This window comes from Mastigoproctus giganteus, chromosome 7, assembly GCF_048544385.1.
Source record: "Mastigoproctus giganteus isolate SK-2022 chromosome 7, ASM4854438v1, whole genome shotgun sequence".
Lineage (NCBI taxonomy): Eukaryota > Metazoa > Arthropoda > Arachnida > Uropygi > Thelyphonidae > Mastigoproctus > Mastigoproctus giganteus.
Genome location: NC_143581.1, coordinates 234265857 through 234287031, shown reverse-complemented (window position 1 = coordinate 234287031; position 21175 = coordinate 234265857). Strand labels below are relative to the sequence as shown.

The 21175-nt window shown below is 38.6% G+C and overlaps 1 protein-coding gene across 3 annotated transcripts in view; it reads right to left on the bottom strand.

Moving 5' to 3' along the window:
• Prp5 (pre-mRNA processing factor 5) overlaps positions 1-21175 on the bottom strand; it is a 405747-nt gene that overhangs the window by 172229 nt on the left and 212343 nt on the right. For all 3 annotated transcript variants that reach the window (XM_090378220.1, XM_090378221.1, XM_090378222.1), the window contains one exon: positions 7054-7218. In XM_090378220.1, coding sequence (XP_090234346.1) covers positions 7054-7218 — 165 coding nt within the window. The remainder of the gene's footprint in view (positions 1-7053; positions 7219-21175) is intronic.

Genomic DNA, 21175 nt, shown 5'->3' with positions numbered 1-21175 from the left:
ATGAGGTTATCCAGTTTCTTTGTCATGCTGTTTCCACACAAAAGATTTTTTATATAAATTAAAGCAATGCATTAAGAGAGCAAGTAACTACTCATACTTTGGATAAAGGAATAGCTAAGTAGCAGAAGGTAAAGAATGGTTATAAATAGCCAATGTTCTTCGCATACTAATGCAATGATGGGATACCAAAGAGGTCAGTACTGGGATTCTTAATGTTTTTAATATCGACCTTTCAATGGGAATTTGTTTGATTTTTTAGTCAGCTGCTGATAAAAAGATGAGAGAGTATGATAGGAATAATGGTATGTTACTCAAAGATCTAATAAACTAACCAGATGAACTGAAAAATGGCAATTGAGGTGTAAACATTGATAAATGTAAGCTATTGCAATTGGATAACAGAAAACAGTTGATAAGGAAAAATCTGTTGCATGGTACAAAATTATGTTCTCTGATCAGCGCAGACAGGCTGCTAGAAGACTTAGGGGTTCTGTCAACATCATAAAAGAGGAACTTTATCAGGAAGGACAAAGCCATTTATCCCATTTTACAATATAACACAATATAAAATATATTGTTAGAACAAGAGTTACATATCTCTCAATAATCAGGCAGAGTTAATTAACTACTAAATAGTTAATACGGTGTCTTAGGATATTTTAAATTATCAAAACCATGCTCCTTAGAAACTCCTCAGTCTACCCAAAATCAACTAACGGGACAAAAGAGGGAGAATAGGGGATCCTGGTTTCTCACGCCTAAAGACACTACTATGGCTGCAGTGGAGCTAGAATACGGAGACAATATTATTAATTAATAAATCTTTATTGTGAAGTAAAGTTATAGCACAATATCCCATCACGGCAACGAACGCCAGGGGTTCACATATAGCAGTTAGAGAAAAGCAGAATAAGTACAGAATACAAATACAAAAGGCTACAAAATACAGCTAACATATACAAAAAGGCTACAAAATACCAAATAAAAATACAAATACAGCATGAAAACACAGAGCTGAACACAAATACAGAAAAACAAATACAACTTGCCAATGATTCAGGGTTTAAGGGCTTTGATAAAGTTGTGTCTATCCTGCTTGTTACTTATTATCCTGTCGATGCCAGTGTCCAGTTCAGGATGGCGATCATCTGCTTGGGGAGAAATCTCTCAGTGAGTACAAGCCTGTTGTGGTGAGCCACAAGTGCAGGTGCCGACCTTAGGCTTGGCTGTGGGATCCTCCAAGAGCAAGCATTCCAAATATTCGGAGATGATATCTGGCCTGTGATGAGTTTGGCTGTGAAGACCAGCCTCTTTTCCACAATCGGGACCTTCATCCTCGGGATGTCGAGTGCTTGTGCCATCATGGTGGTTGTGGTAGCAGGAGGTAGACGAAGCTTGTTATTGGCCTATTTCAATAACCAGTATTCAGCAGTGTACACCCGCTTAAGGTTTGTGGGTGCAGCAGAGGTACATATTTCTGCACCATAGAAAAAGGAGGGGTAGATCATGGAGGTGATGAACCTTTTAACAGTGAGAGGATGTCGGATATGTAGCAGCTGCTGCTTTGAGATCCACCATAGACGAGAAAATTTGGTACTGATTTTGTCGATACGGTTAACAAAGGATATCTTTTGATCAAACAGAACGCCAAGGTCTATGTGCAAGGGTACGTTTGGTATTTATACCCCTGTGAGTGACACGTTGAGTAGTGTTGGCACAGATTTAAGGGAGAATATAACCTGAGAAGACTTCTGTGGGTTGATTTTTAGATTGAAGCTTGCCAGGTACAATTCAAGATCCTTAAGTTGGGAATTGATCCTGTTGCTGAGCTGAACGGGGTTGTCGCCAGGGTTAATTTGCATCAGCAGTTTGAGGTCATTGGCATAACAGACGAGACCATTCATGGAGGCAATAATGGGCATGATGATAGCTGTGAACAGGACACACCCCTGCAGTACTCCAGCAGTAATGTTGCAGGATAGGGTGTGTTGCTGTCGAAGGAGAATAAGTATTCTGTGACAGAGCAGAGATTCCAAAAAAGCACAGCATATCACCTCGAATATGAAATTTCTCCTTAAGTAGAAGGAGCAAGGTCGGGATCGACAGGGCATCAAAGGCTGCGCTTATGTCGAGATATATGGTTGCCAACTCAGCTCTTTGTTCGAATGCTGAGAGGATGCATTCTGTGGTGGCTGCCAAGTAAGTGATTGATGATTATAAGTCAGTTACTAAAAATAAATAATATGAGTGGGCTGCTGGAACTCTGGCGCCAGAAGCACCATTTCAGGCAGGAAATTGGCAATAAACCCCTTCTTTTATGGGCAAGGAGGAGGGAGTTTTCTCTGGAAAGAGCTAGAACCCACGGAGTATATAAAGGGTTCTGAGAAGCACCGAAGGGGGACTGATAACAGAGTTGAATGTCTCACATCATCGAACGTCGTCAGTCTTGGTGATATGAAGAGAAATTTCATAGGCTGTGTCGTTCCAGCGAGTTGCGGTAGCTGAAGCCTTAAGAAATTTTAGGAGCTGAAGCAAAGAAATCAAGACTCAGAGAGGACCACCCTAGATTCCATGGGGGGGGGGGGGAAGGAAAGCTGATAACCTGTCCTGGAGCAAGTGATTTAACCGGTAAGCAACTATTTCATTCGTGTGAATGTAAATCTCAAAAACAACATCGACAGATACCATTTCAATGCTTCCTTCCTGATACTATTTGTTAATTCAATCCTGGGTGGAATGACTATAATGCTATAACAAGTACCTGAAAATTTTCCTACCAAGTCGAATACCCACAAAAGTGTGGTATAATCAAGTATGGTCAAATGCTGGTTTTCTAACTATGATGAGAAAAGTACTAATAGACAACAGGGCATAAAAACTAGCCACTCCATGTTTCCTTTTGCCTAAAATATGTAAAATACAAAGGTGTTTATGAGCATTATAGGAATTTGGCCTAGAGTAATCTAGTGAGCGACAAAAGGTAAGGAATGAGGAGTTTATTTATAAGATGGAATATAGAATGCTATGAAGGGTCAACTGTACTATCCTTACCACTTTTGCTCACACCCTTGATATTATTGTAAGCTGAAATTTAGAATTGACACATGTAGGTCACATTTACAGAAATTAACCATATAGAATGCAAGTGTTGTTTACATGTTTCCTTTGTTATAATAAATGTTGTTATGTGTTACATCATGTTGTTCTCTCTGCCCATATTCTAATACACCAGAAGAAACATGTACAAACCAGTAAAGGGTTAAAAGCAGAGATTGGGGGGTGACGCTCAGTGATCACCTCAATCTTAAGTCACAACGCAACCTACTTCTGCAGCAGCTAAGTGTTAGAACAGCCCTTGGTTTGCCAAGCGCACGGGCTCATGTCCTAGCCTGATGATCATCTCATTCAGAATAATTATCATAGGAAAAGTAACACGGCCATAAGTCAAGGGGAATAAACAACAAACAAGAGAGAGAGAGAGAGAGAGAGAGAGAGAACCACAAAAGGACCTTGAGAATATACAATATAAAAAAAGCGAAGTGGGGGGAACCCCTGGTGCCATTTGACACGAACAATGGTACAATATAATGATTAGGCCACATCTGGAATACCACATACAGATTTGGAAACAATTTTATTAAGGACATAAATCTGAGAGCAGGATGCATGGCGAAAAGCAACCAGATTAGTCGGAAATACAAAAAGATAGTGTTATCAAGAAAGACTAGAATTCTGTAAACTGAATAATCTGGAAACTAGGCATCTGCATGATGACCAATTGGAATGTATAAGTATGTAAAAGCATTACGTACAATATCTTCTGATGGCACCCACACTCCTTCACAAATGACACATGCACAATGAGGCCATAAACTGAATTTAAAAAAGGATGGCTGCAAAACTTTGCAAATGAACATTTCCACATCATTTTCTAAATTTACACCTGGTATTGTGAAAGTGAGCTGGTTGACTAAATTGAAAGGTTTGCAGTTAAAAGGAATAGGAAAATATCTTATTTTTTTTCTCTCTCTTTTTTTTTTTTTGGCAGCTGCTGTATAAGCTTTGTTCCCTTGCACCATTTTACCAGTACTAATACTAATAAAATTCACTATATTCTACCACACTTCAAAATTTCACCACCTCGATGAAAGCTGGCAGATCTGGCCATTCTGCATCACTGCTGCTACTATATTCAGTTATCGAAAATAACATCCATCTGAAGAGTTGCAACAAAATGAAAGCTTCCCATCCCCAAAGGTTTATGATATTTAGTAAATTTGAAGAAAACTCACAGAAAATAAACTAATCCTCAGGTAACCTGCATATTCCCAATGTTAAATTAATTTGCTGCATTAGTTCCATGGTATAATCTGGATTATACCAGAAAACTAATGCAGCAAATTATTCATATAAACAATATTCCCAATATCTTTTTCGAGAATATATAATTAGGTGAATCAACCTGAAACATTTTAAAATTATGTAAGATGCTGATATATTAAACCAAATCTGAAACTACCTATTAACTCACATACTTGGTGTGTTCTCTAGTCTGCATGAAGATAAACAGAGATGAATTTGGTAGACCAGAAAAACATAATGCATATAAATAATTAAATAAGAATTAGTAAAAAATTCAGAGCTACAGGGATCAATAACTTCCATGATTTTTTAATATATTAAAAAGTAAGAGATTACCTCAATCTTTTTCGTGGAATGCTTCCAGTCAATTCTCTCTCATGTGTGACGAATAAAATAAGATGAAATAAGTGAAAAAACGAATTAATGAATTCTCACACTCATTGAGATACGACGATCAAATCCGATGAGCAACGGAATCGAAAGCCAAGAGCTCCAACCTGATCCTGAAACACATCGAACCACCGCAGCAAGACCATGAGTGCGAGAAGACATTGTGTCATAATAAATAGTTAAAACTGGTTCTGATAATAAATAATTAAAATCACTAATTAAAAACACTATTAAAATCACAATTAAAAACTATTTAAAATTAAATGGATTAAAAGTTACAATTTGGATGAATACTCAAATTAAACAAAATGCACAGCTGTTTCCCTTCCTTAAGCAGACCGTGCTTTTCGGTTGATTGCCGAATTGTTACAGGATGGGAATATCACAAAGTGTCTGTGCATGTATTTGACTCTGAAATTTAGAGAGATTATTTATATTGGCGCATGCGCAAAAAAGACCAGAAATCCAAAATTAGATAAGGCCATCGCACATTAATCAATAATTTTATGTAATTGTGTTGTATATTTAAAATTACCATTTCATTGAATAGAAATACGTGACCATCATTGATCACATGAAAGGCCAACTCCAACTGAGTTGGCCTTTCATGGATTGGACTGAGCAGTCTTATAGCTGAAATCTATCTTGCCAATATCGAGGATATTCACTTAACATGTTAAGTGAATATCTTCCCCATATTACTTACTATGGGAGATATATTGACGATATACTTGTCATAACAGATCACAACAACACCACTCAAAACATTCTACAGGTATTCAATAATATTCACACAAGACTATATTATACACTGGAGGAGGAGGAGGAACAGATAGAAACAAAAGCCCTAAACTTCTTAAATTTCACCCTCACACACGACATGCAAAAAATCCAAGTTAGCATTTACCGAAACCTACTAATTCGGCAATGTACCTGCATTACCGAAGTTATCATCCATTCACATACAAGAGATCTATTATATTCAACCAGTTTTTCAACGCTTACAAATATTCCACGTCTGAACCCACCTTAGACTTAGAAATTGTTACACTAACTGATAGGTTTTTAAATAGAGGCTATCCTCACTCCGTTATAAATCAAATCAGGTTACATGCTAAAAATAAAACAGCAAATATGATACCCATTAATAATACCAATAAAATACACTTTATTTTCATACCGTACATTGAACAATGGTACAGGCAGCTCAAAAAACTCTTTATATATCAAATATATCAAAAGTCACACAATTCTACCTTCTTGTTTGGCACAGGTAAATGACCTTGTGTACAAGATTTCGTGTAGTCAGTGTGATTCATCATACGAGGGTTTCACTCGTTGCACGTTAGAGTTACGTGTCAAATAACATCATGCTGCTTCCGTCCACAAGTCGCGCACAAACGCGTCAGAGATGGCCTTTCATGCGGTCAATGATGGTCACGTATCCCTATTCAACAAAGCGGTAATTTTAAATATACAACACAATTACGTAAAATTATTGATCGCTGAAAAGCTTGAAATGAAACTACGCAAAAATTCTATCAATGTGTGACGGCCTTATCTAATTTCAGATTTCTGGTCTTTTTTGTGCATGTGCCAATATAAATAATCTCTCTATATTTCAGAGTCAAATACATTCGCAAACACTTTGTGATATTCCCATCCTGTGAACACGGCGATTAACCGAAAAGCGTGGTCTGTTTAAGGAAGGGAAACAGCTGTGCATTTCGTTTAATTTGAGTATTCATCCAAATCGTAACTTTTAATCCGTTTAATTTTAAATAGTTTTTAATTAGTGATTTTAATTATTTATTTATTATCAGAACCAGTTTTAACTATTTATTATGACTGTCTTCTCGCACTCATGGTCTTGCTGCGGTGGTTTCATGTGTTTCGGGGTCGGGTTGGGACTCTCAGCTTTCAATTCCGTTGCACATCGGATTAGGTCATATCTCTATGAGTGATGGAATTCTTTAATTCGTTTTTTTCACTTTTTTCATCTTATTTTATTCGTCCCACATGAGAGAGAACTGACTGGAACCATTCCATGAAAAAGATTGAGGTAATCTTTTACTTTTTAATATAAATAATTAAAAAACATACATCATAAAAAATCTGAATGAAATCCTGACAAAAATTAAACAGTTTTTAAGACTATAAAATGAACAATTCCCAGAAACTGCTAGGGAAATAAAAAAAAAGGAAGATATATATCTCACAAGAATCGATTAAAACACACCATTAAAAGACAAAATTTGCTCTTCATTAATCAATAAATAAAGCTATTACAAAGGTACTTACTATGTGTTGTTCAACATCCTTACACACAATGCTCCGGCCACCAACTTGAATTTCAAGCGGTTTGTTTAATGTCCTTCTTGCTAGTGCTTCCATCTGGCGAGGAAAGGTAGCAGAGAACATAACAGTTTGGCGATCAGGCCTTATTCCATCTACAATCCTCATTACCTTGAAAAAAATTTCAGAACATGTTTTAAAATAGGAAAGTTGCAAATTACGTTATCCTTATTAAGTGTTATTTTTTAATGCAAAAAATTCGGTCTCAGAGGAAGCACCTTGTACAGTGACAATATCAGCAAATTAAACTTAGCATCTGTAGTGGCAAATGATTCAAAAAGCAAGCTTATAAAGCATCAGCAAAAAAAAAAAAAAAAAAAAAACCTTCCAACATCATCTGTCCATTCCCTCCAATAGTTTGTCTAGGTTTTCCTTAAATTTATTTAAACTATCCACTTCCACAACAACAGATGAAAGCTAGTGTCAGCAATCAACCAAAAGTTGGCTGAAAGCAAACTTTCATAAACTATTCTGCAACTATCCTTCCTCAATTTGAATTTATTCCCCCTCTGTGCATAGTCGGAGCAAGAGAAAGAATCTCATTAGCATCAAATTTTCTCAAACCATTCAAAGCATTAAACACCTCAATCAGATCACCTCGCAGGTGCCTAGTCTCCAGACAGAGCAATTTGCACAAGTGAAGCATTTCTTAGTAAAAGTACCCTTTTGTTCTCCTCACCAATCTTATTCTCCTTCTCTTCACTTGTTTTCAGCAGATCCACATCTTTCCTAAAGTGAGGCGTCCAAACCTGTATGCAGTAGTCAAGCACCTTAATCATTACTTTATACAACAGAATTTTACCTCCTTACCCCTGCTAGCAAAATTACTGTATATCATTCACAAAACCCCATGTGCTGTCCTGGCAGCCTGTCTGCATTGGTCAGAAAATTTCATATCAGACTGCACAATTACTACTCAGGTCTTTTTCATTTTCCAGTAACTTGAGTCACATGTAACTAGTATCACAGAGTCAGCACATTAGTATGGGATTACTGCTACCCAGGTGAAGTACCTGCATTTAAAAATGATGAAATTCAACTGCCATTTCTCAGCACATTTGCTAGTTAGTTAGTTATTTGGTTTTTAGGAACATTAGCAACTAAGGCCATATTGCTCCGGGACATGCAGTGGTCATTCCCTGACCTTTCCGCATCCTCCGTATTTGGTGGTGACGGGCTCGAACCCTGGTCTAATCAAGAAGTGTGTGCTACGCACTGCTGCTCCTTCCCACCTGGCTACGGAGGCGCCTGGCAGCACATTTGCCTAGTTTTTCTAGACATTGTTGCAGTAGCAGATTTTGATACTGTCATTAACCATCTGCCAATGTTTGTATCATTTGAAAACGTAAGAGAGTAAGCTTGATATACCTTCATCAATTACTGATAAATATAGAAAATAATGTGCCCAACACTCAACCCCGGAGAACGCTATTAATAACATTAGTACACAAAGAGCAGGGACCACAGATTTTTGGTTGTTGTTGGGTTTTAGAAGCATCAGCAACTAAGGCCATGTTGCTCCGTATATACTGTCTGTAAATTACATATGTTCTGAGGTAGATTTTTTGTTCGATGGACGAAAACCCTGATTTTCCGGGAGAAAACACCATGCTGCCCTCACCTGAGACCAACTAACTCAGCCACATTGTGAGAAAGACTCCTAAAAATTCCTCCTGTCATCAACGGGATTCAAACTCAGGTCTTTTTCTCCCAGTGTGGGAGGACAGAGATCCTACCAACTGTCAGGCTGCCAGGAGAGAGCATTGGATTTTGTCAATGATATACAGTAATTTCATTAGAAGGGATAAGGAGGTAATTATCCCATTCTACAAGACAATGTTCAGGCCACATCTTAAGTACTGCAAACAGGTCTGGAAGCCTTCTTTTAGGACGAATGTAAAGGTGCTGTAACGGGCAGAGAAAACAAAGGGAAGATTTCAGTTTTGTAAATTGTGGCAGTTTGGAGACTAGGCACCTGCAAGATGATCTGATTGAGGTGTTTAAGGCTCTGAATGGCTTGAGAAAACTAAATGCTAATGGAATTCTTCCTCTTGGTCAGAATAAACAGGAGGGGGGGGAATTCAAATTGAGAAAAGGATGGTTGCAGAATATGTGTGTGGAAGTTTGCCTTCAGCCAGCAGGTGACTGATCACTGGAATAAGCTTCCATCTGTCTGTTGTTCTGGAAGTGGATAGTCTGAATAAATTAAAAGAACTAGACAAAGTACTGAAGGCATTGGATAGGTGAAATTTTTATTTTTTTTTTTTTTGGCTGCTGATGTCATAAAAGTTTTCTTTAATGCATTATTTTCCACTACTAACATAAGAAAACATAAAAAAGGCTTAATTTTTTTTTTAACTTAATACATATAATGACTTATATTTTACAAGCATAATGTTATAACTTAACTTTATAGGAAATACAAAATTCACATAACATAACTCGATAGGAGATAAAACTTGAAATTCGAATACACGGGGGGGGGGGGGAGTTTCTCTATTCAGGAGACCTTAGTGTCAAAACAGAGATAGTGCTGTGAAAAATAAGTGGGTATGTCATTTAGGATATGGGGAAGCGATTTGTAGAAGAAAAAAAAATTAGTTCAAATTTCTGCCACTGCGGGAAAAATTGGCACTGTAAACATAAGATGGAATATTTAACTTAGGATTAGATTTTAATATCAGAACTCAGAAATCTACAGATATTGTTCTATGTGCTTTCCTTCACTGGAGACGACATTCTGAAAATGGTTGTCCTCTGAATCACAGCCTTTTGAAATGTACAGCTTGTTTGATGTTTGTGGAGCTATCAGGAACGGGACATGATATTACCACAGGGAATGTCTTTGTGTATGCTCAATGTAAGGAGGGTGAGGAAGTTAGGTGCCAACTCAGTGTTGTTATGTGCATTTATGAGAGCTTGAAGGACAGAATAGACGCTCTCAAACGATTTAAATTTGGGGGCCCCATCAAACTCTCAGCTGCCCAGATCAACTTCAGAGCTTCCACTTGAACATCAGTCAACACAGGAGCAATCCCCAAGGTAGAATGCACTGGTCCAACAGGAACCAGTTGTTCTCTGTGATTCTATTGTCAGGAAAATGGGGAATATCTTGTGCAAAAAAGAATAGGTGGAACAGGACAAGGGTATTTCTGGCAGGGGAAAAAGTTGATGATGTTATAGAGCAGATATCATCTTTTACGGACACAAAAGGTGATATTGTTGTACACGTTGGCACTAATGATATTAAGAGTAGGAGAAAGGGAAAATTACTTAACAAGTATAGATCAATGTTGAAAAAAGCTGTGAGTTAGGATTGAATTTGAAAATGTCTGCAATTATACCCAGACATGATAGGAAGGAGTATATGATGAGAGCACTGTAAATCAATTTGGCCCTGGGGAGACTGCGCAAGGCTCATGAGGTAGAATTTTTTTCAGCCTGGTCTGTCCTTGTTAACAGGAGAGTTTGCTTCTACAGGAATGGGATACACTTAAATATAAATGTTGCAAAAATATGTGCTGATGCTATCGAGCAGTGTTAGGTGGGTCAGAAAACTGCTACCTTGGGGGGGGAGGATACATGGACTAATAGATTAACAGTAGCTGCTGGCAGATGTGAAAGTGATTCTTGCACTCCTTCTATCGGAATGAGCAGCAACCTGGAAAACAAGGTGTGCAGGATTTCAGAGAACGCATGAGTTGTGTTAGGATAGTAAGAATAATAACAGGTGCATGTATACATTTGTATGTACACCAATGCTAGGAGTTTGGTAAATAAATTTGAGGTGTTAGTCAACACATCAAAGGCAGATATTATTGGAATATCAGAGACGTGGTTTCACACAGATATAAAGAATGCAGAATTAGAATTTGGGGAGTACAATATGTACAGAAAGGATAGACAGTATACAAAGGGAGGAGGGGTTATGATTGGTTAAGAAACACAAAATCTAAGAAAGTGCAGCCAGTTGATATGGGTAGAATGTGCACGAATGTTGTGTAGAATGTTGAGTCAGTTTGGTGTTACATAAACACTGGCAAAGCAAAATTGAGAGTAGGAGTGTGTTATAGACTTAATGACTTGGATGAGTATAATGAACAACTGTACAGAAAAATAGTTGGCCAGAAAATCAGACTGTCTTATAATGGGGGATTTTAATTTCCCAGATATTGACTGGAATTTGTGGGTTGGTCACTCAAACACTAACAAGGCATCTGGATTTATTAGATGATTGTTTTCTACAACACCATTTCGGGAGGAAACTAGAAGGAGTAATACTCTTGGTCTGATTATCAGTAGTGATTCATTATGCATTAAGAATCTGCTAGATAGTATGAATCAAAGCTGTAATACTCAATATGTTCTACGTTGATAATAATATTAGTAAAATAATAAGAATCTGCATATAAAGGGAACCATCAGGGAACACTGATTACTATGTGCTAGTGTGGAATTTCCTCAAACAGGTAACTGCCATGAGGGGGTAAGGAGAAGGGCTTTTACTTTCATAAAGATGTCTACAGTGGTCTGAGACAGTTTCTAATTCTATATCGTGTGACCAACTGATGTTGTTACCAACAGCAAATTCTAAATGATAAATATTCAAAGAATTAATCTTGGAAGCTACTAGGCTTTTCATACCAACTAAGAAATATCGTTCAAGGTTTAGGCTTAAATGGAGGTCAGATAAACTAATAAGACGTGGCAGAGAAAAAAGTTCATGGCATAAAAATAAATAAACAGGTGACACAAAACCTATGGTAGACATAAGGTGGTCTGTAATCAAGTCACAAAGGACATTTGGGCGTGTTTTTTTTTTTTTTTTTTTGGTAGTTGTTGGCGCATCGGCTTCTGTGGCCATAATGCACCTCCCAAGGTTTTTGCAGTACTTTGATCCAAGCCCAAGGCAGGATTCAAACCCGCAACCTTTGGGTTGCTAGGCAGGTACTTTACGCACCCGGCTAGCCCGGTCGACAGGACATTTGGTACGCAAAGGCAGATTACAAGAAATCTTCCACAAAGGATGCAAAGAAAAACAACAAAGTGTTTGTTACTTATGTAAACTCTAGAAGGAAAAGGATAAATCAGATTGGTCCACTTCATATCGATGGTTCAACTATTGATGATCCTGCTCAGGTAGCTAGCAAATGGAATGAGTATTTGCATCTACATTTACACATGAGGAGTTATTCACGTAAGGATACGGCCGAGAAGTATTAAACTCTGGCAGTGAGCTATATGATTTTGTAATAACTGAGAGTTACTACAAAATTATTTAGCTTGGGCAGAAGCTGTTGAAGATAAACATAAGAAATTCACCTGGGGTGGATAAAATCTATCCAGTTATGTTAAAGAAGGCAGCAAAGGAAGTAAGCAAACCCTTAGCCATAATTATGAAAGCTTCCTTGGACTCAGGGGAGGTACCCATGGACTGGAAATGTACAAATGTGACACCAATTTACAAACGAGGATCAAAGAGTTACAAGTAATTACAGACATGTTAGTTTAATTTCTGTTCCTGGGAAATTAATCGAGGCACTGGTCAAAGAAGCACTGCAGGTTCATCTAGACAAGACTTCAGTTATAGTTCGGACAGAGGAAGGGTCTGTTAAAGAGAAGTCTTGTCTGACCAATTTGATTGGATACTATAATGTAGTCACAATTCAACTGGATGCAAAGAATAATTTTGATATCACATATTTGGATCTTCGAAAAGCTTTTGATACTGTTGCACATGGAAGACTGCTGCACAAATTGGAGCAGCGTGGCATTGAAGGCAAATTTCTGCTATGAATAAAGGGATAATTGAGTAGGAGAAGACAGAGAGTGGTAATCAATGGACACTGCTCTTCGTGGACTAATGTTGTTAGTTGAGTCCCTCAGGGTTCAGTGTTAGGTTCATTAATGATATTGATGATGGTCCACATTTGTAGACGATATGAAGCTCGGCAGGGTTGTTAATGACACAGAGACAGTACGCTGCTGCAACGGGATCTATAAAAGTTGAGCAGAAAGGCTGAGAGGTAGCAACTGAAGTTTAACATCGACAAATGTAAAGTACTGCATATGGGTAGCAGTAACCCCAGAGTAATGTATCAACTGTGCGGTACTACACTCAGAGTGATAGAGAATGTAAAGGACCTGCAGATAATTGTGCAGTCAGATATGAAGTTTTCTGAGCAGTGCAGATGGTCTGCAAGAATAGCTCATGGTGTCTTGTGAGTGATATACAGGAATTTTTCTAGCAGAGATAAGGAGGTGATTATCCTCTTTAGCATTAGTAGAGGCATTTGATGCAAGAAAGCAAGCTTATGCAGCATCACCCAAATAAAAAAAAAAAAAAAAAAAAACCACTTCCACTTCACCCCTCTGTTCGTTCAAAATACCTGTCCAGCTGAGCCTTAAACTTATTTAGGCTATCAACCTCCACCACAAGGGATGGAAGTCTGTTCCACCAACCAACCACCCGCTGGCTAAAGGCAAATTTCCGCACGTCTATCCTACATCTGTCTTTCCTCAATTTGAATTTATGCCCTCTCAGGTGATTATTCTGAGCTAGAGGAAGAATCCCATCAGCATTGAGCATGCTTAAACCATTCAAGGCTTTATACACCTCTATCAGATCACCTCGCTGGTGCCTAGTCTCCAGACACTGTAATTTGCAAAACTTAAGCCTTTCTTCGTAAGAGCACCCCTTTGTTCCATTCACTAATCTTGTTGCCCTTCTCTGTACTCGTTCCAGCAGCTCTACATCCTTCTTGAAATGAGGCCTCCAGACCTGTATACAGTACTCTAGGTGTGGCCTGACCATCGCCTTATACAATGGAATAATCACCTCCTTATCCCTGCTGGAAAAATTCCTGTATATCATTGACAATACTCCATGAGCTACTCTTGCAGCCCGTCTGCACTGCTCAGAGAACTTCATATCTGCCTGCACAACCACCCCCAAGTCTCTTTTATTCTCTACCACTGTCAGTGTTGTACCACAGAGTTGATACGTTGCTCTGGGGTTGCTGTTTCCCATGTGTAGTACTTTACATTTGTCAATGTTAAACTTCATTTGCCACCTCTCAGCCCATCTGCTCAACCTTTCCAGATCCTGTTGCAGCAGCATAGTGTCAGTAGTGTCCTTGACAACCCTGCCAACCTTTGTATCGTCTGCAAACTTGGACATTAATCCCGATATACCATCATCAATATCATTTATAAATACAGAAAACAATAATGGACCCAACACTGAGCCCTGAGGGACTCCACTAATAACATCAGTCCACGATGAGCAGTGTCCATTGATTACCACTCTGTCTTCTCCCCCCTCAACCACCCCTTTATCCATAGCAGCAATTTGCCTCCAACGTCACACTGCTCCAATTTGTGTAGCAGTCTTCCATGTGCAACAGTATCAAAAGCCTTTCTAAGATCCAAGTATATAATATCAAAGTTATTCTCTGCATCCAGTTCTTTTGTGACTGCATCATAGTATCCAATCAAGTTGGTCAGGCAAGACTTCCCCTTAACAAAACCATGCTGTGTCTGAGCTATAACTGAAGTCATGTCTAAATGATCCTGCAGTGCTTCTTTAACCAGTGCCTCCATTAATTTTCCTGGAACAGAAGTTAAGCTCACAGGTCTATAATTACTTGTGTCAGCCTTTGATCCTCCTTTGTGAATTGGGGTCACATTTGCACATTTCCAGTCTATGGGTACCTCCCCTGAGTCCAAGGAAGCTCTCATAATTATGGCTAAGGGTTTGCTTACTTCCTTTGCTGCCTCCTTTAATATAACTGGATAGATCCCATCCACCCCGGGTGCCTTTCTTGTGTTTATCTTCAACAGTTTCTCCTCAACTTTACTCCCAGTTATTTCAAGATTCTGTAGCTTACTGCTAGAGTTGAATACACCTCTGGCATTCCCCTCGCTGAATAACTCCTCATGTGTGAATGTCGATGCAAAATATTCATTTAGTTTGTTAGCTACCTGAGCAGGATCATCAACACTTGACCCATCAATATCAAGTGGACCAATCTGATTCATCCCTTTCCTTCTAGAGTTTACATAAGTAAAGAACTCTTTGCTGTTTTTCTTTGCATCCCTTGCCAAGGATTTCTCGTAATCTGCCTTCGCCTGCCTAACCTCGTTTGTAACTTGGTTGCATATCAACTTGTATCTATCATAGGCTTCTGTGTCATGTGTTAATTTGTAAGTATCCCATGCATTTTTCTTCTCTGCCATATGCCTCATTAGTTCATCTGACATCCATTTTGGCCTAAACCTTGAACAATATTTCTTAGTTGGTATGTAAAGCCTAGTAGCTTCCAAGATAAGTTCTTTGAATGCTTCCCATTTTGAATTTGCTGTTGGTAACATCATCAGTTGGTCCCACTGTATAGAATTTAAATACTGTCTCAGTCCATCGTAGTCGCCTTTACGGAAGCAATAACCCTTCCCTTTACCCCTAATGGTAGTTACCTCTTTGAGTAAATCCCACTTCAGCACACTGTGATCACTGCCACCTAGTGGTTCATTTATCTGCAGATTCTTAATGCATGAAGAATCACTGCTGATAATCAAATCAAGAGTATTACACCCTCTGGTTGCCTCCCGAACATGCTGATGTAGAAAACAATCATCCAATAAATCCACAAAAGAACTGCTAGTGTGTGAGTATCCAGCCCCCAAATTCCAGTCTATATCTGGGAAATTAAAATCTCCCATTATAAGACACTCTGATTTACTGGCCCACTCTATTTCCCTGTACAGTTCCTTATTATACTCATCAGAGTCATTAGGCCTATAGCACACTCCTACTCTCAATTTTGATCTCCCAATGTTTATGTCACACCAAACTGACTGCACTGTCCAGCGATGTCGACTGGCTTCACTTCCTTGGTTTTTATGTGTTTCTTAACTAATAGCATAACACCTCCCCCCTTCCTATCCTGTCTATCCTTTCTGTAGACGTTGTACTCCCCAAATTGCAGTTCCGCATCCCTTATATCTGTGTGACACCACGTCTCTGATATCCCAACAATATCTGCCTTCGATGTTTTGAGCAATACCTCAAATTCATCAAATTTATTTACTAAACTCCTAGCATTGGTGTACACGCAAGTATACCTGCACCTGTTTCTATTCTTAGCTACCCTAACACAACCCATGTGTTTACTTGTACCGCAATGGCTCCCAGCAGTCTCTGAAATACCATGCATCTTGTTTTTCAGGCTTCTGCTCATTCTAATAGAAGCAGTGCAAGAATCTCTTTCACCTCTGCCAGTGGCTACTGTCAATCTATTGGTCTTTGTCTCCCCCCAAGCTAGCAGTTTTCCGACCCACCTAACACTGCCTCGATAGCATCAGCAAATATTCTTGCACCCTTTCTATTTAAGTGTATCCCATCCCTGTAGAAGCAATCTCTCCTGTTAACAAGTACAGTCCAGGCTGAAAAAAATTCTACCCCTTGAGCCTTGCACAATCTTTCTAGGGCCGAATTGATCGACAAGGCTCTCATCATATACTCCCTCCTATCGTGTCTGGGCAGAATTGCAGACACTTTCAAATTCAACCCTAATTCTCGGCTTTTGTTCAACAGTGACCTGTACTTGTTAAGTAATTCTGCCGGTCTCCTACTCTTAATATTATTAGTGCCAACGTGTACAACTATATCACCTTTCGTGCCCTTAAAAGATGATATTCGCTCTACAACGTCATCAACCTTTGCCCCTGGCAGACATACCCTGGTCCTGTTCCTGTCCTCTTGTATAAGGCAATGGTCAGGCCACACTTTAAGTACTCTCTACAAGTCTGGAGGCCCGATTTTATGAAGCATGTAGAGATGCTGGAACAAGTACAGAGAAGGGCAACAAGATTAGTGAATCGAACAATGGGTTGCTCTTATGAAGAAAGGCTAAAGATTAATCGCCAGAGGGGACAAATTCAGATTGAGGAAAGACAGTTGTAGAACAGTTCTGTCGAAATTTCCCTTTTGCCAGTGGGTGGTTGATTTCTGAAACAAACTTCCATCTGTCGTTGTAGAAGTGGACAGCTTAAATAAATTCAATGCAGAACTAATTCATTTGGAGCAAATGGATGGTTGAAATAGGAAGGGGTTTTTTTTTTTTTTTTTTGGCTGATGCTATATAAGCTTGCTTTCTTTCATCATATGCCTCTACTAATGTGAATGCTAAAAACATCAAGACACATCCTAGTGATAAGCTCTATGGTCAGTAATGAGGGCCATTAGGGTAACGCAAAGGCTCTCACCAGTTAATTTCCCAAACACACAAGTAGCATCTTCATTTAAATCCACTGTGATGCATTAATCACGTAATTACTGCAGCTTAGCTGATGAGCTATTGTCTGGAATCACAATGGTGAAGGTGTTTGGCCAGAGTGAAAAAACAGCATCTCCTGCTCCTGTAAATATGACACGGATAGCAAAAATGTGATTCAAAAATTGTCGTGAAGATAAAAATGACATGAATGAACATAATACTGTCTAATGGATAACTTCTCAGATTGTTCAGGGACCACAAAGGGTTCCCCTTCACTGCAGATAATTTTATTCAGTTCTCTGCTAATGTTGCTCATGAACCTTATGAACAACATCAGTGGCTACTGGCAATATGAGGAAACAAAAAACATGTGACAAGGTGCTCTAACACATCTCAGAACTGTGTAATCTGAGAGATGTTGCTGTAAGTTGCCAGATGATAGCTAAGAAATAAAATGCTTGGGTGAATACTAATTAAGTTTAAAAAAAAGCTGGAATAAGGAAATATAAATCTAAACATTCCAAAGTACCTGAAGATGTTGTGTCTTTAAAGCCAGCATTCAGTGTCACACAAATATACTTTGTAATTTGAACACTAGAAGAAATTACTTGGTAATTTCCTCGGGCATTCATTACATCTTTATCAAGGTAGGAAATAATGAATTAATTCATTATTTCCAACCTTGATAAATTCGGGAAGATTATTTAAGTTATTCTGTGAAGCTGTTAAAGTCAGCATTTTCTGCAGGAAACCACTGCTGCCTTAATAGTACTCTTATGGAACTTATAAATTACTGATATAAATTTTAAAAAAGTAGCTTACATGCATAAATAAGGGTATTAATAATATCCTTATTTATATATGTAATAATAGTCGTTCTTATTTATGTTTAATTCACAGTATAGAATTTATTTAAATTCTATACGGTGGGACAAACTGATGATGTCACCAACAGCAAATTCAAAATGGGAAGCATTCAAAGAAAAAAATCTTGGGAGCTACTAGGCTCTTCATACCAACCAAGAAATATTGTTCAAAATTTAGGCCTAAATCGATATCAGATGAACTAATTAGACATGTGGCAGAGAAGAAAAATGCATGCCATACATAAATTAACAGGTGACATGTAAGCCTATGATAGATATAAGCTGGTCTGTAACCACGTCACATAGGAGGTTAGGCAGGCAGAGGCAGATTACGAGAAATCTTTGGTAAAGGATGCAAAGAAAAACAGCAAAGAGTTCTTTAATGTAAATTCTAGAAGGAAGGGGATGAATCAGATTGGTCCACTTGATATCGATGATTCAACTGTTGATGATCCTACTCAGGTAGCTAACAAACTAAATGAATATTTTGCATCTACATTCACACATGAGGAGTTATTCATTGAGGGATATGCCAGAGGTGTATTGAACTCTGGCAGTAAGCTAGATAATCTTGTAATAACTGAGAGTAAAGTGGAGGAGAAATTGTTGAAGATAAACATAAGAAAGGAACCTGGGGTGGATGGAATCTATCCAGTTATATTAAAGGAGGCAGCAAAGGAAGTAAGCAAACCCTTGACCATAATTATGATCACTTCCTTGGACTCAGTGGTGGTACCCATGGACTGGAAATGTGCAAATGTGACCCCAATTTACAAACGAGGATCAAAGAGTTACACAAGTAATTATAGACCTGTTAGTTTAACTTCTGTTCCCGGGAAATTAATGGAGGCACTGGTCAAAGAAGCACTGCAGGATCATCTAGACAAGACTTCAGTTACAGCTCAGACACAGCATGGGTTTGTTAAGGGGAAGTCCTGTCTGACCAATTTGATAGGATACTATGATGTAGTCACAATTCAACTGGATGCAAAGAATAATTTTGATATCATATATTTGGATCTTAGAAAAGCTTTTGATACTGTTGCACATGGAAGAGTGCTGCACAAATTGGAGCAGTGTGGCATCGGAGGCAAATTGCTGCTATCGATAAAGGGATGGTTGAGTAGGAGAAGACAGAGAGTGGTAATCAATGGACACTGCTCTTCGTGGACTAATGTTATTTGTGGAGTCCCCCAAGGTTCACTGTTGGGTCCATTGTTGTTTTCTGTATACATTAATGATATTGATGATGGTATATAAGGCTTAATGTCCAAGTTTGCAGACGATACGAAGGTCGGCAGGGTTGTTAATGACACATAGGACAGTACGTTGCTGCAACAGGATCTATAAAAGTTGAGCAGAAGGGCTGAGAGGTAGCAACTGAAGTTTAACATTGACAAATGTAAAGTACTGTATATGGGAAGCAGTAACTCCAGGGTAACGTATCAACTGTGTGGTACTACATTGGTAGAGTGTGAAAGGGACGTAGGGGTAATTGTGCAGACAGGTATGAAGTTTTCTGAGCAGTGCAGACGGGCTGCAAGAGTAGCTCATGGTGTCTTGTCAATGATATACAGGAATTTTTCTAGAAGGGATAAGGAGGTGATTGTCCCCTTGTATAAGGCACACAGGCCCCCTTGTCAGGCCACACCTTGAGTACTGTATACAGGTCTGGAGGCCTCGTTTTAAGAAGGATGTAGAGCTGCTGGAACGAGTACAGAGAAGAGCAACAAGATTAGTGAATGGAACAAAGGGTTGCTCTTACGAAGAAAGGCTTAAGTTTTGCAAATTACAGTGCTGGGGAGAAGGCACCTGCAAGGTGATCCGATTGAGGTGTATAAATCCTTGAATGGTTTGAGCATGCTCAATGCTGATGGGATTCTTCCTCTTGCTCAGAATAATTGCCTGAGAGGGCATAAATTCAAATTGAGGAAAGACAGTTGTAGGATAGATGTGCAGAAGTTTGCCTTTAGCCAGTGGGTGGTTGATTGCTGGAACAAACTTTCATCTGCCGTGTAGAAGTTGATAGCTTAAAAAGATTCAAGGGCAGAACTAGACAAACATTTGGAGCGAGTGGATGGGTGAAATGAGAAGGGGGTGTTAAAAATATGTGGAAATTCCTTCATGACAAGACGCTGCAGAAATGTATAAAAATATATTACAAATGACAGGAAGGAAAGCAGATATCCTGAGATGACTTTTTTGTGATTGACAGTTTTGCCTGCTGCCATACTTTAGCACATTTGCCTAACTATAAACAATTTAATTGTACGAGAGAGTGAGAAAGATTATATTTTATGGTTAAGCAAGTGTATTTTGCTTGTAAGTCTTGTAAATTTTTTTTGCATTTATGCAACTGTAAAATTACATCCTCCTCCTCCTCCTGGGTTCTTTTAGTCTCTACAACTGGTTAGTAGCACTGATGACTTTTTTCCACATCTCTCTGTCCAGTGCCAGCTTCTTCAAGTCCTGGTATGATCTTGTTGTTGCATTCCTTTGCAGTTGCTTTATGAAATTATTTCTCGGTTGCCCTCTGGGTCTAGTTCCATTAATCTTTCCTTCGATAATCGGGCTTAGCTTTTCACTGTGTCTTAGATTGTGTCTCAACCACCTTTCTCTTCACTCCTTGATTAGATTTATCATTTTTCGGTTTTCTCCTAGTTCTTCATTGGTCTTTTTTTCAGTCCAGCTTATTTTTTTATATTTTCTCCAGCACCACATCTCGAATGCTTTAATTTTCTGTCCGTCTCATTTGTTTATCATCCAGTTTTCGGATGCATATAGGGCTGTGTTCCAAACATAGGATTTTAGAATTCTTTCCTTATATGCTCGTTCAAATACTTTGTCAGAATTTTTTTGTTTTTCCGTGCAAGCTTGTTTTGCTTGCCCAATTTGTGCTTTTATTTCATCGGTGCATCTTGCATT